Genomic DNA, 13833 nt, shown 5'->3' with positions numbered 1-13833 from the left:
TGTAATAATATCCTACCTGAACTATGTAAATCAGCAATGGTCAGGATCGATGCTCGCGTCATAGATTTACATATGCAAAATTCTGCTTTTGTTATTCTTTAAGACTTGGAGACGGAGTACATGCAGAATAGTACAGACAGCTTCAGAATAAAAGCATTCTGAGAAATAAACAGGCAGATGGTCTGAGGTTCCCACGACAGCATTCGCATAAAGATGACCATTATGGGTGGGGTTGAGATTTTTGCATCGTGCACTTGGCCCAGCAGAGCAGTGTGAAAGTCGCAGCCAGCGTGGACTGAGCATGACTCCAGCGCTTGAGACAGAGTGACGATTCTAATAAAAACATCATTGGATAACAGTGACATTAAATTCATCTCCCCTTAATTTTGTCCCCCTTGTATAGGAGGCAGTTTCAGCAGCGACAGATGAGGAGAGGCTAATCAAAATACATGACGTCATACAGCAGCTGCCTCCGCCACATTACAGGTTTGAAGAATGGGTATAGTGCCCCCTGCAGGCTGTGCCAACACATTTCTTTCTGCTTCACCTATTAGGTTATATTAAGATGTAGTAATAATATTAATAATATTAATAATAATAAAGTTTGGAATGCAATTCCACTTTAGATTTTAGAGGACATTTTAGAGGCTTGAACCCTGGGTATATCTGCAGAATAACACACATGTTGGATACCTTCAAATAGTGAATTGCCAGATTTATAGGGTATAAGCTTAGTTTTTAATTGTCATATGTATTTAATTAATTGTAATGAAAATGTATGTTTTTTAGGACCTTGGAATTTCTAATGAGGCATTTGTCACGACTAGCAGCATTCAGCTATGTGACCAACATGCACAGTAAAAATTTGGCAATTGTTTGGGCTCCCAACCTACTGAGGTAAGTTTTAATAACGTTTATAAGCTGTTATATATATGTTTTATATATATATATATATATATATATATATATATATATATATATATATATATATATATATAGTAATATTATAGTATATTATATAGTAATATTTATATAGTAACATTATAATAATGTCTTATATCTAGTCTTTATATTTTGAAAGAGTTTTCTATTTAACTCTTTATTTATTTGTCAGGTCTAAGCAGATCGAATCTGCATGCTTTAGTGGAACAGCCGCCTTCATGGAAGTGCGAATACAGTCGGTTGTGGTTGAGTTCATCCTGAACCATGTAGATGTTCTCTTCAGCCCTAAGCTGAGTTCACTGATCAGAGAAGGAGCTGGTATGTATGAGCATGGGCAAGATAAAAGATGATATTTTATATTTTTAACCGAATTATCAAAATTCGGTTGCATTCTGTTCTTTGTCTCTGCTTTTGTAGGTCACAACTCTTTGTCTCGTCCGAAATCACTGCTAGTTCCTTCACCTTCCACCAAGTTGCTTACGTTAGAGGAAGCTCAGGCACGCACACAAGCACAAATCAACTCCCCTGTTACTGCAGATAGCAAGTACATTGAAGTGGGAGAAGGTCCTGCTGCCTTACAGGGCAAATTCCATACTGTGATTGAGTTCCCTACCGAAAGGTATGCTGGAGTTACTGTTCAAATAAAAAATAATTGTCTTGAAAATCTTCTGGATGGTGTGATCATTTGTTTTGCAAATGTTAATATGTTTTTTGTCAATCTTTTTGTACAGAAAAAGGCAGCCTATTAAATCAAAGAAGTCACCAGTTGGCAGCTGGCGGTCATTTTTTAACCTCGGCAAGTCTTCCTCGACTTCTAAGCGCAAACTACACCGTAACCCAAGTGAACCTACTGAACTCAAGGCCATGGCTTTAGGAGGAAGCAGAGGAGATACTGGGACACTTCGATCTGCGAAAAGTGAGGAGTCTCTCAGCTCACTGCACAACGTTGAAGGTATGTTCTACACCGATCAGGCATACATTTATGGCCACCGATCAGGCATAACATAATGACCGATAAAGTAAAGCATTAACAGCGGTTCAGCAGTTTGAGCTAAGGGAGCTCATCTGTTAGATCGGACCACACGGTCCGGCCTTCGGTCCAAAAAAAAGTCTAAATAAGCCTCGGCCACCCACGACCTTGTCACAGGTTCACCACTGTTTCTTCCTTTTGGAGATGCTCTGACCCAGTCGTCTAGACATAACAATTTGGCCCTTGTGAAACTCATTTAATACTTACGCTTGCCCATTTTTCCTGCTTCTAACACGTGAAATTTGAGGACAAGATGTTCACTTGCTGCCTAATATTTCCCACCCACTAACAGCTGCCATGATGAAGAGATAATCAGTGTTATTCACTTCAGCGCTCATAATGTTATGCCTGGTCGGTGTATATTCAGTATTCTCGTTTTTTACATATCTGCTTAAACAATATAAAAGAAGTCTAAGGTCACGTGTTTTGTTTAATCCCAGGCGAGTCTAAAGTATACCGACCGCGCCGGCCACGATCCAGTAGCGACGCTCTCTCCACATCCTTTAATGGCGACCTGATGGACAGCCGACAGCACTGCAACTCTTACGATAACATAGACCACGGAGACAGCGAAGGGGATGACGGCCCAATCTGTGTGCCAGCTCTGATTTCCCCACCACGCTCTACCGACGATGTGGATTTGAGCCCTCCTGACATTGGCATGGCTTCTTTGGACTTCGACCCTATGTCTTTCCAATGCAGTTTGCCCCTGGCAGAAAGTTCTGCCATTTCCCATGACACCGAAGCTGTAAATCTCAAGAGGAGTCCTGGCAGTGCCAGTGACTCAGAGCCTGTCTCACCTGTCAGACCGAAGATTACTAGCCTCCAGCAGTCTCCTGATCTCAGTCCAGCCTTTAGAAGTGCTTCTAACTTATCTGAGAAATTTATGTTCCAGTCTTCGGAGAGCTGCGAAAAGTTTGCGGTGCTGCCGCCCTTGCGTATATCTCATCCTACCGATAACCCCAGACTCAGTAAAGGAGCAGAGAGCCCTGATCACCAGCCATTTCCAACTCCTCCTCCAGCTCTCCAAGATTCCCCAGCCAAGATTAGCCTGTTGTCCTTTAAATCCAATGATTTGCCTCTTAGTGAAGCTATTCAGCTGGAGCTTTTTTCCAAATCTGCTTCATCTGAGAGTAAAGAGGCATTAGGGATAGATGCAATACAACAAATCAATGCTCAGGAACCACCAGGTAAGACTAGTCAATCGTGATTTTCGATTATTGTTACGATTACATTATTTTATTATAATTAATCTTAGTCGAATCAAAGTAGTTGCTTTGATTTTAGGTTTACTTTTTAAGGTTTACATAATATGCTCCCCTTTTTTCCTTCTCCTGATTATAAACTTACCTCCCCTCACCTTTAGTACCCATTGTTTTGTTGTTCCCTAGGAGCTCTAGCTCTGGACTCACCAAACAGCACTGCTCCAGTCAGCGCCGTGTCTCTTCTTCCTGCTCCTCCCCCACCAAAGAACACCGCCCGCATGCTAGCTTTAGCATTAGCCGAATCTGCTCAGCAGGCTAGCATTCTATCTCAGACGGAATCCTCTGCACCTCCCACACCTGTTTCACCCATCGGGCCACAAGAGTTTCTGGAAACCCTTGCCTGGCCACCTCCTCACACCCTTAAACTGCAGACTTCCCACGAAGAAACAGCAGATGTACCACAATTTCCTGCTTCTTCCTCTTCAGCTGATTCCTGCACCATAATTGAAACACTAACCCAATCCGCCAGCATGCATCTCATCCTAGATGACAGTGAAAAGTCTCCCAATATGTCTAATCGAGAGGACATTGTGACTTTTGTGGCTCCCAGCAAAGATGCTTCTCCAACACAACCTGTTCAACCTTTCCCAACACATAACAGTCCAGAACGGCAGCAGCCTTCCATCGGCCAGGCGCAAGCCAGCACTGAAACTTCCACATCTATCAGCACATCCACCAATAGTAGAAAGGAACTTCTAGTCACGCTGCAACCCGCAACCCAACCTAAGGTGAGATTTAAATGAATCACATATTTAGCATAAAGGCACAATAAGAAAGTAGCAATAAATATCGCCCTGTGTTTTCTTTTTAGGTTCAGAGTCCTGAAAGTGTTTTGCCAAGAGCAACTACAAAACCCCTGGAGCAGCCAGTAGCTGTTCTCCAACCTCAGCGTCAAATGCCGGTTCAGTCGCAGCCTCAAGCACAGCCTCACCCTCAGTGTCAGCCTCAAGGGCAGTCCAAGAATGCACGAGTTGCACCTACAACAGCAAATTCCCCAGAGCATTCTGGAGAGAGGCCCTGGGAATCGATAACGCCTATAAATCCTCGAATGGAAAGTGTTAGCCATCATGCTACTCATGGAATCACACCTCCACCACCACCACCTCCTGTTCGTTCCATCGAGAGTAAACTCGCAGCAGCTGCTCTATGTAAAACCGAAGCTCCCTATCATGCTATGTTGGGAGAGGGGCCTGCAACCCCATCGTTGGATGACGCAGTCCCACATCCTTCACAACGCAAGTCTTCCGTTCATCTTTCATCTTATGTTTACCACTCTAAAGGAGAAACAGGTTTAATGGAGCCCACTGGAGAGGCCTATTACCACCAAAGACCTCTCCCTGCTGGGCCAGCTTCCATGGGTTGCCATTACCGGCCTGAAAGCGTGCCCCCTCATTTATCATATCTAACCAAGTCAGAGCACCAGATTCCTTACAGAGCCCATGGTGATGGTCGCTACAATACAATTGGACCGAGGTCCTTCCACCAGTCGATGAAATCTCGTGAAGCAATGAGGGGCGAGTATGTTGCCTCAGGATCGCTGCATCGTAGCCACGGTTACAGCTCAGTGGACGGACATGCCGCGTATCCGACGATCCGCAGGGTGCACTCTCTACATGTCCCACCCACTGCTATCCGAGCAGCGCCTGTAACTAGAACCGAGGTTCCTCCAGATGATGATCTTTATTACTACCAGCGCCCGGTCTACCACTGCAAGTCTTACCAACAGCCCTCACAAGCTGACTACCATGTCACTCAACTGCAGCCGTACTTTGAGAATGGAAGAGTCCAGTACAGGTACAGCCCTTACTCTGGCACTCATTCTCTCGATGTTCCCTACTACGACGCGGACCCTTATGGCACCGTTCGTTTACGGCATTACCATTCGTTCAGTAGCCGTGACACCGGTCCGCATCTCGGCAGGTCAGGGGCCAAATCAGGTGGCTATCACTATTTGTCACGGCATGCCATTCCTGTGAAAGAGCAGACGTTTGTACCCAGGGAAATCCCCCCCTGCCATGGCCCGAAGGCTGCCGTTTACTATGCTTGGGATCCCGAGGAGGCAGAAAGGCTACGGATGCATTCTATTCGCAGAGAAAGTCGCGCCAGACAAAAGGTAAAAGGCCCCATCATGTCACAATATGACAACGTGGGGCCCTACATGCCTGGCGATATCGGGGGAGTAGAAGTGCTCCACTTGCGCAGTAAGTCAGATCCTGGTAAAGCAGTCCTGGTCACTGCTGAAGGTAAAGATGGGAGATGCAGTGTAACCCCTGGAGCTCAGCATGTCTCCAGACATCTCATGTCTCCTGACCCAACTGTTCTCATGTACATGGAAACTGAGAAACACTGCCAGGGAAATGGAATGGGAGACCGAGTTGCAGCGCCGAAACAAACCAGCTCCAGGTCCTACCAGTCCACGCATTCACATTTGTCCCAACCTCCACCACGGAGCATGCCACCTGAATCAGAAGGTAGTCATCTTGAATCCAAGTGTGAGCCAGGAGACAATCAAATGAGCAGTAAACAGTGGCAGGAGCACCCCGAGAGCAAAAGCTATCAAGCCCGGTACGATCGCACGGATTCCGAACGGCATGTCGGCAGAGTCAATACTGCCAGCGGCAGCGAAGGTGACCAGAAGACGGCCCCCGTGAAACCCGTTCCCCCTCCCAAACCAGAGAGATCTCATAGTGTTAGAGAACGGCAGCACTACACCCAGCCTAACCCTCCTCATGTGCAGAACTCTTTTTCACAACAACTACAAGGACAAAGACAAAGTTCTGTTACTCAACAATCCCACTATGATAATCTGGACGATTATCATCCAGTACCTCATTCACAAACCCCATTGCCAAACCGTGGAGGGTCAAGCTTGTATGGTACCCCTGGGTACTCGACTTCACACGCTAATCGCGCATACTCCACCGCCTTGGGACAGGGAGCTTTTATCCGAGCTGAGCTTGCAATGCAGAGGCCTGAAGCAGAGATTAACGCAGAGTAAAAAACAGACTAATAGGTTGGGATTTAAAATGTCGACTACAGTTTGGAAAAGTTCATCAGCCTCTGCAGGACAGTGGACTGTTAAGACTGTATCCATTTAATTTCCTCACATTTTGTAACGTGTAAAGACTTTTTTTTTTTTATTGAACTGAATGTACCACGATTTCTTTAATAGAGTTTGAAAAAAGAGGCCACATTGTGACATTGAGAAATGTGGAGGTCATACTGTAGATATTGTATGTGATTGACAAATGGTACGATTACCCGAACCAGAAAATGTTATGTATATCGGATAAAAAACAAAAAAACAAAAAAAGCTACTACTGGTTTTAAGGGAATTTTTTTTATGTTCTGTTTTGTTATAATAGAATCATTGGGGGTGGGTCTGATTTGGGGATAAAGCTTTGCATTTTAGAAATGCATGTAATCTATCTCTTACAGAACAGTTCTGTGTACCTTGATATTCATTGTGTACTTTAAATGTTACAGTAACGGTGGAGGAGAACGTCGGTGTTAACATCTCACTCTCCCACGACTCTGTGTACACAACTAGCCAGTGTGTCCAACCTGTGCTTCTCTGCCTTTTGGGTTGGAGACCGAAAAATGTGCAATCTCATTGTTTGTTCTCCAACTGTGCCATATATCACTGTTATACGACTATATATATATATATATATATATATATATATATATATATATATATATATATATATATATATATGTGTGTGTGTGTGTGTATTTTTGCTATAAATTTAATTTCAACAGATTTTAATGGTAAGGATACTGTGTGAAGGACCAAATGATGAACGAAGTTTCGTAGTTGAGGAGGCGTTCATGCAGCTCGCTTGGTTTAACTGATAAGTTTGAATGCCAGCAGGTCGAAGCAGGTGAGCTTTGTGTTTCTCCTACTTCAGGAACGAAACGCAAGGCAAACACGTTCCTGACTGTATGTGCGTGAAGGGGCTTCAGTCATCCAGGTCATAGAATGTGTAGTAGTAAGTGCATGGAAAGGAGATGTAGCATGATCTTTAGCGACATTTCTCCACTCATCTAAAGCGCTTCATCAAGCGTTCTACTGAGTAGCTGAAATTTTCCCCGTTTTGGAATCACACACCACTGGCCGGTCTAGAGGTGAGCCAGCAGTTGATCACTCAACTCTCAGGTGATGATTGCGGAGGTGCCAACATTAATTTTATTTCTATAGAATTTATTTTTGACCTCTTGGCACAAAGTGGAGAAGAGATCTAAAAAAAAAAACAGATCCCTTTTTAGCAGCAGTCGTTCTAAACAGCCAGATAATTAAAGGAGAAAGTATAATATACATACCCGTGTGAACCGATAGAAGCCGAGTCGTGCGATCGGGGAACAATTTGGTCCTTAGAAATCATTCGAGGAGCTGCGTATTGTTCTAGAGTTCATTTCTCTTGCCGATCCACCTTTTGTGTGAGTTCAGATTTTCTTGTGTTGGCACCGTTGTAAAAGGAATGTCTTCAGAATGACATCAGCAGTTTTGCAGCTGGTTAGTTTCCTACAGGCAGGCAGGATAGTGGTTACAGAGGCTTTAACACATTCGGACGCATTTTTTTTTCAATCAGCACCTTGATACAAACTGTTCTGCAAATTTTCACCTTTCAAGGCAAAACGTTTTTCGTCACGACCCTTAAGATGGTCTGTTCATGTATTTTTTTACTGTTCATGCATCGCTTGTGCTTTACATGTATTTCGGAGCACATGGTCTGTGAGAGACGTGAAGCAAATGGAACCTGGGCTTGTTTCAGTCATACCAGATGCATGTTTCTATTTTGTTAAAATGTTGTATAAGTGCAAATTCTCTTCCCCACCCCACCCTACCCCACCCCGTAGCATTCATTGTGTTTTACTCTGTAATTCACGTTAACAGGGTTGGGATGAACGCTTCATCTTTTATACAGTATGTTTATGATTCTAAGTGGTATTGCCCTGCCTCTCGTACCACATTTTTGTCAGGTCCCGCCAATGGTCTTAATTTTTTTTTTTTTTTTTTCCTTTCATTTTTATGGGCACTTTTATGATTGAAATTAACCTGCTTTTTGTTGTTGTTGTCTCTTTTTGGTGTTTTTAGACTGTGAAAAAGATGGTTGGGTGACTAGAAAAAAATGTTAAATAAAAGCTTATGTATGCTATTACATTTCAATTTATGATTAGCCTTTCCCTGAAGCCCACATGTGTCTCTGTGCCATGTCGATGTTGCTGGGTAAGTGATCATCTCTGTTGCGTTTGTCCACATGCACCCATGTGTTAGTGTATACACTTTATCCACATTTTCCACAAATCTCTCTACGACCTGTTTTGCGAAATGACTGTGGGTTTCCGAATTGCTTCAGAATATCAAATTTAACATTTCAAACTAAAAATAGCCTCGATTACAGCTGTATGTAGTTACTGTAACAACCACAAATAAATCACACAACCCTCAGTCCTTCTCGGGTTCCACCGAATTTATTCTCTCCTACGCACTTTTAGCACGTTGACACAGCAGCAGTAGGTTTACTTTTACACTCCCCAGTACATTTAACTTGTGCTTTACACACGCTTTTATTGAATTGCACTGACCAGGGAATGTTTTAAACACTAAATCATCGAGCGTAAGGGTTTTTTTCCACAGGAAGGAAGGAAGTCATGCATTCAAGAGACCTGTGGGACGGATTTTTCATGCTTTTGTGCAGTAGATACATAACAGTGTATTTTGTTTTTAGTACATATATATATATATATATATATATATATATATATATATATATATATATATATATATATATATATATATATTGCATTTGGTATCTGGGGCTTCAGTGGTGACTTACCCGACTTAATCCACCTCTTAATACCACCACCACCTCGCAATTATTAAAACCATTAATACTATACAAAAACGCAATATCACAAGGTGTGGCATTACAGAGAGCATTTCACATATGATGGGTGAAAACCATTTTACTAAAGCAAGAAACCTAGTTAAGACAACTCCACCTACAACTGTACCACCTACATCATCTGGAGCAGGTCAGAACCAATTTTTGTCTAATAACATGACAAAAACATAAAAATGTTAATAAAATACAACCTACTCACCAGAGATCTACACCACTCCTCAGAGGCTGTAAGCCAGTGGTACCACTCGTATTCACTGGTCTGGAATCCATGAACAAACCCTTTCCTGGATAATTCAAACTAGCTAGCTTTGGGATTAGCAGACCTCTCCTCACAATGTCTAGCTTTTCTTCAAAATTTATTTTAAAGTCTGTCTGAAACCAAATCAATTTCTCTTCTTCTGTAGGCGTTCCCAACCTGACCAACCAAACAGGATATATATATATATATATATATATATATATATATATATATATATATATATATATATGTATTTTTAAGACCATTTTTAAGGAGTCCCGTGAATGATTTTATTTCAAATGCTGCTTTTCCCCAGTTTATAGAAAAATAATGAACAATTGAGTAGTGTGCTGCAGTTGTTATGTGATTTTGATATAAGTTAATGTTACCACATGCAAAAACTTGATTGAGATTGATTTTTTATGTTATTATTACACCCTTGATTACAAATCTTTTGCATTAGTAAAAGAACGTTACATATTCTAGTTCCGTTAGTCGCGTTTAAGGTTCTGTTGAATGTCCACATTAAGGTCATTCCTTTTACACTATATGACATGACCACAAGATTCGTCAGTGGTTTTTTTTTTTTTTTTTACACATCCACATTTAGTTTCCATTTGCCGTTATGGTATCTTCCACTGTTCTGGAAAGATGTTCCACAAAACTTGCTTGTGGAGATTTGTGCTCATTCAGCCACAAGGGTGGTAGTAAAGTCAGGTACTGATGTGGGTGAGGAGGCCTGGGGTGCAGTCAGCGTTCCAATTTATCCCAAAGGTAATTCTCAGAAGGGTTGAGGTCAGGCCACTCAAGATCTTCCACTCCAACCCATGTAAACTAGATCTTCACATCATTTGTTCTGTGTTCATCAGCATTGTCATGTTGCAACAGGTTTCAATTTAAGGGACAATATAATGCTACTGCATCCAATGTATAAATGTGTGCCTCCAACTTTGTATTAACAGATTGATGAAGGCACCACATATGGCTGGAAATGTCAGGTGTCCCAATACTTTTGTCCACATTTTTAGCAATTAATAACAGCATCTAGTGCACAGAATGTATAAGAAATATTACCGCTAGTTCTTTTGCTAAACTCTTAATAAATTTAAAAAAACAAAACAAAAAACCCCACAATGCTATTGCAATCCAATATGCAAATATCTACAGCAGGTTATATATATATTTTGGAGAATTCTTTTCAAATCCAAAGAAATTTAATTTATTTGATCAATCAGCTCAGGAAACACTTCAGGCATTTGTGTACTCACCTTAAACAAGCTTCTTTTAAATATATGGGAAATTCGTCTTCTAGAAATATCGGCTAATTTTAGAAACATTTCCACTGAAATCTCATGATCACGTTAATAATAGAATTCAAAAAGCTAAATGTAGTGTTTTAACATTTTTAGTTCATAATTGAATGTAAAAACGTTTTAAATTACTCAGCTATAGAGTCAAGTTTATTTCTATAGCACCTTTCAAAACAAACGTTTTCTCAAAGCAGCTTTACAGAATTTAACAGTCAAGGTGAATGATGTGTATTTATCCCTGATGAGCAGCCATGGTGACTGTGGCAAGGAAAAACTCCCTTAGATGTTATGAGGAAGAAACCTTGAGAGGAACCAGACTCAAAAGGAGAACCCATCCTCATTTGGGTGACATCAAGATTATAAATCATTAAACAATACAGAACACTGGAGAGTGAGAACTAAAGAGACGTTCTAATATTTACATATAACGTTTTATTTGTAAAAAACAGTGAACATCCAGACACACAATATAACATTTGATATGAAATCTGTTATGTTCCGGTACTTGGAGTATTTTCATGTAAACTTTGCAGAGCCAAGTCAGACCACTTCATTTCTTGCTCTTTGACAGATTCTGTGGATCCTCCATTATCCTGCTCTGCTTCTGGGAGTTCACTCTAAAGAAAGATCACACCATAAAAAAAATTATAATTTAATATTATTAAACCCTCTTCTTGACTAAAAGGCAGGAGGTGGAGCTGGAGGTAGCAGAGCTGAAGATGTTGAGGTGTTTGTTGGGAGTGATGAGGATGGACAGGATTAGAAATGAGTTTATTAAAGGGACAGCGCATGTGGGACATTTTGGAGACAAGGTGAGGGAGGCGAGATTGAGATGGTTTGGACATGTGCAGCGGAGGAACATGGTTATACATAGTATATCAGTAGAAGAATGCTAAGGATGGAGCCACCACGAAGGAGGAAAAGAGGAAGACCAAGGAGGAGGTTAATGGATGTGGTAAAAGGAAGACATGCAGGTAAGTTGGTTTGAAAGAGGCAGATGTAGAAGAAAGGGGAGAAGTTGAAAGAAGATGACCATGAAACCTCTTCAATTTATTACTCGGGTCTTAAAGCCACTAGATCACATCATATGGCCAAATGTTTGTGGACACCTGTACATATGTTTTTTCAAAGGTCTAAAGCTGATAAAGTGCTTATATATAATTATCTCCATCTTTTCCAAGACCACTTTCCACTAGATTTAGGAATTTTTGCGATTAGTGCACATTCAGCTAAAACACATTAGTGAGATCAGGCTCTAATGTTGGTTGAGAAGGTCTGGATGCAGAAGGTGTTTAAATTCAGTGGGGTTGAGGTTGAGGCTACGTGTTCAGGCCATGCAAGCTCTTCCACTCTAATTTTAGCAAACCCATGTGTACATGGAGCTCACTTTGGACACAGGACCATTGGCAGGATGAACGAGGTGAGAGGACCAGACCTGGTTCATCCTGTTTTATGGCAAAAGTTTGTGGAAAGCCAATGTTTTTGGAGTGATAGAACACATTTTTATTGATTAATCACACCATATATCTGCAATAAATGGACATTCGGTGCAACCCAGATGAAGATGGGTTCCCTCTTGAGTCTGGTTCCTCTCGAGGTTTCTTCCTTATGCCATCATTTTTCCTTGCCACAGTCGCCACCAGCTCGCTCATCAGGGACAAACTTACACTTATAAAAAATATATTCATTTTTTATCACCACATTATCTGTGTAAAGCTGCTTTGAGACAATGTTCATTTTTGAAAGCGCAATACAAATAAAAATGAATTGAACTGAAATAACCGAACGGGTTTCATTCAAACCTAGATAACTAAATGAACCATTCAGTCTCTTAAGAGTAGGTCAGCTTAATTCAATTCAGTTTTATTTATATACATCGGCACAAAGCAGCTTCACAGATATAAATGGGTTATTAAATATGAATTTTAATGTTGAGCCATTATAGGGTTGTCCCTAATGAGCGAGCCAGTGGCGACTGTGGCAAGGAAAAACTCCTTGAGATGGCATGATAAAGGAACTATTAGAGGAACCAAACTCAAAAGAGAACCATCCTCTTTTTTTTTTTTTATTTAGCAGTGTTTAGGTAGAGAGTTCAGTGATGGGGGGCTTAAATGCAAAATATTCATGCAGAACTTCATGCAAAGTGCAATCCTAATCCAATATAGCAGACTGTTGGTATCAATTCCAATCCAAATCCATCCTCAAAAATGAGATGATTTCAGTGTTGTATGGAGATCATTCATATAATAAAATACATCTACAAAGATCAGAGGCATTTAGTCACAGTTGAGAGTTGAAGGATCAGCATCAGTTCTTTATCCCGTTCTTAAAATAACACACCATCCTGAAATCATGAGTTTTATCAGAGAGCTGTGCAGTTACCAGAGGAATCGTTACATCTTCGTAGGGAAGCCGGTCCTCCCTCCAGGCATCATCGGTTAGATCCAGCACTCTCCCGTCCCTCTGAACCTCACTGTCCATCAGCAGAGCTGCATGCAAACCGGAACAAACTTATTACTCACATATGATACCGGAAGCAGCTTTCAATAAACACAACAGCACAAGGTATGCAAGTGCACACGTCAATGTATAACATATATAACATCCAGACACCTTTTAAAACCGATACAGCAAAAACCACGCAAACCCAAGCAAAACACACCGAGCAAACGCTATTCGCCCACCCGTATTCAGAAAGAAATCAGCCTGCTGCGGTAGGATTGGCCAATCACGCGTAGCCCCGCGGTGACTGACAACTGATTTAGCGAATCACAGGAGTTGTACAAAAACGGGTGAAAAGAAGGGGGTTTGTAAATAGCCGTTTGTTGTTGAGTCGCTTTTTGATGACGTATATCCCGGACTCCTTTTTTATCGTCTGTGAATGTTTTTTATTTTTATTATTATTATTATTATTATTATTATTATTATTAATATTATTATTACTGTTGCTTTCGTTCTTGTTATCACAGTGCGCATGAAGCTAAATAAAAGTGAAATGAAAGAGCAATATATCTATGAATTTTTTTTTTTTTTAAAGCAGTTTTATTCAAATGATTATTATTCTATGTTACATTTTACTTATTGATTTTTATTTCGGGTCAAGGCTGGATTTCAGAGTTCCACTCATCCTTGGATTGTA

At 41.1% G+C, this 13833-nt stretch overlaps 2 protein-coding genes across 9 annotated transcripts in view; one reads left to right on the top strand and one right to left on the bottom strand.

Moving 5' to 3' along the window:
* The window catches only part of arhgap32b (Rho GTPase activating protein 32b), a 134000-nt gene extending 125593 nt beyond the window's left edge, over positions 1–8407 (top strand). For all 8 annotated transcript variants that reach the window (XM_046868562.1, XM_046868560.1, XM_046868559.1 and 5 more), the window contains 8 exons: positions 404–486; positions 790–897; positions 1115–1260; positions 1360–1561; positions 1674–1894; positions 2413–3162; positions 3364–3965; positions 4049–8407. In XM_046868562.1, the coding sequence (XP_046724518.1) occupies positions 404–486; positions 790–897; positions 1115–1260; positions 1360–1561; positions 1674–1894; positions 2413–3162; positions 3364–3965; positions 4049–6235 (4299 nt within the window). In that variant the 3' untranslated portion in view covers positions 6236–8407. The remainder of the gene's footprint in view (positions 1–403; positions 487–789; positions 898–1114; positions 1261–1359; positions 1562–1673; positions 1895–2412; positions 3163–3363; positions 3966–4048) is intronic.
* Positions 8408–11106: 2699 nt separating this feature from the next.
* anapc13 (anaphase promoting complex subunit 13) lies at positions 11107–13450 on the bottom strand. The gene is made up of 3 exons (XM_046868111.1): positions 13308–13450; positions 13077–13183; positions 11107–11311 (listed from the first exon to the last, which is right to left on the bottom strand). The coding sequence occupies exons 2-3, from the start codon at positions 13173–13175 to the stop codon at positions 11186–11188; spliced, it is 225 nt and encodes a 74-aa protein (XP_046724067.1). The 5' UTR covers positions 13176–13183; positions 13308–13450; the 3' UTR covers positions 11107–11185.
* Between the last annotated feature and the right edge of the window lie 383 nt (positions 13451–13833).

The sequence above is a fragment of the Silurus meridionalis genome, chromosome 15 (genome assembly GCF_014805685.1).
Source record: "Silurus meridionalis isolate SWU-2019-XX chromosome 15, ASM1480568v1, whole genome shotgun sequence".
Taxonomy (NCBI): Eukaryota; Metazoa; Chordata; class Actinopteri; order Siluriformes; family Siluridae; genus Silurus; species Silurus meridionalis.
Note: the sequence above shows the minus strand (reverse complement) of the source record. Positions and strands in the feature narration are given on the sequence as shown.

Coding starts and splice junctions, on each gene's coding strand:
- anapc13 (XM_046868111.1), bottom strand. CDS start 13,175: ATGGACAGTGAGGTTCAGAGGGACGGGAGAGTGCTGGATCTAACCGAT. Junction 11,312..13,076: donor AAGATGTAACGATTCCTCTG/GTAACTGCACAG, acceptor ATCTTTCTTTAG/AGTGAACTCCCAGAAGCAGA.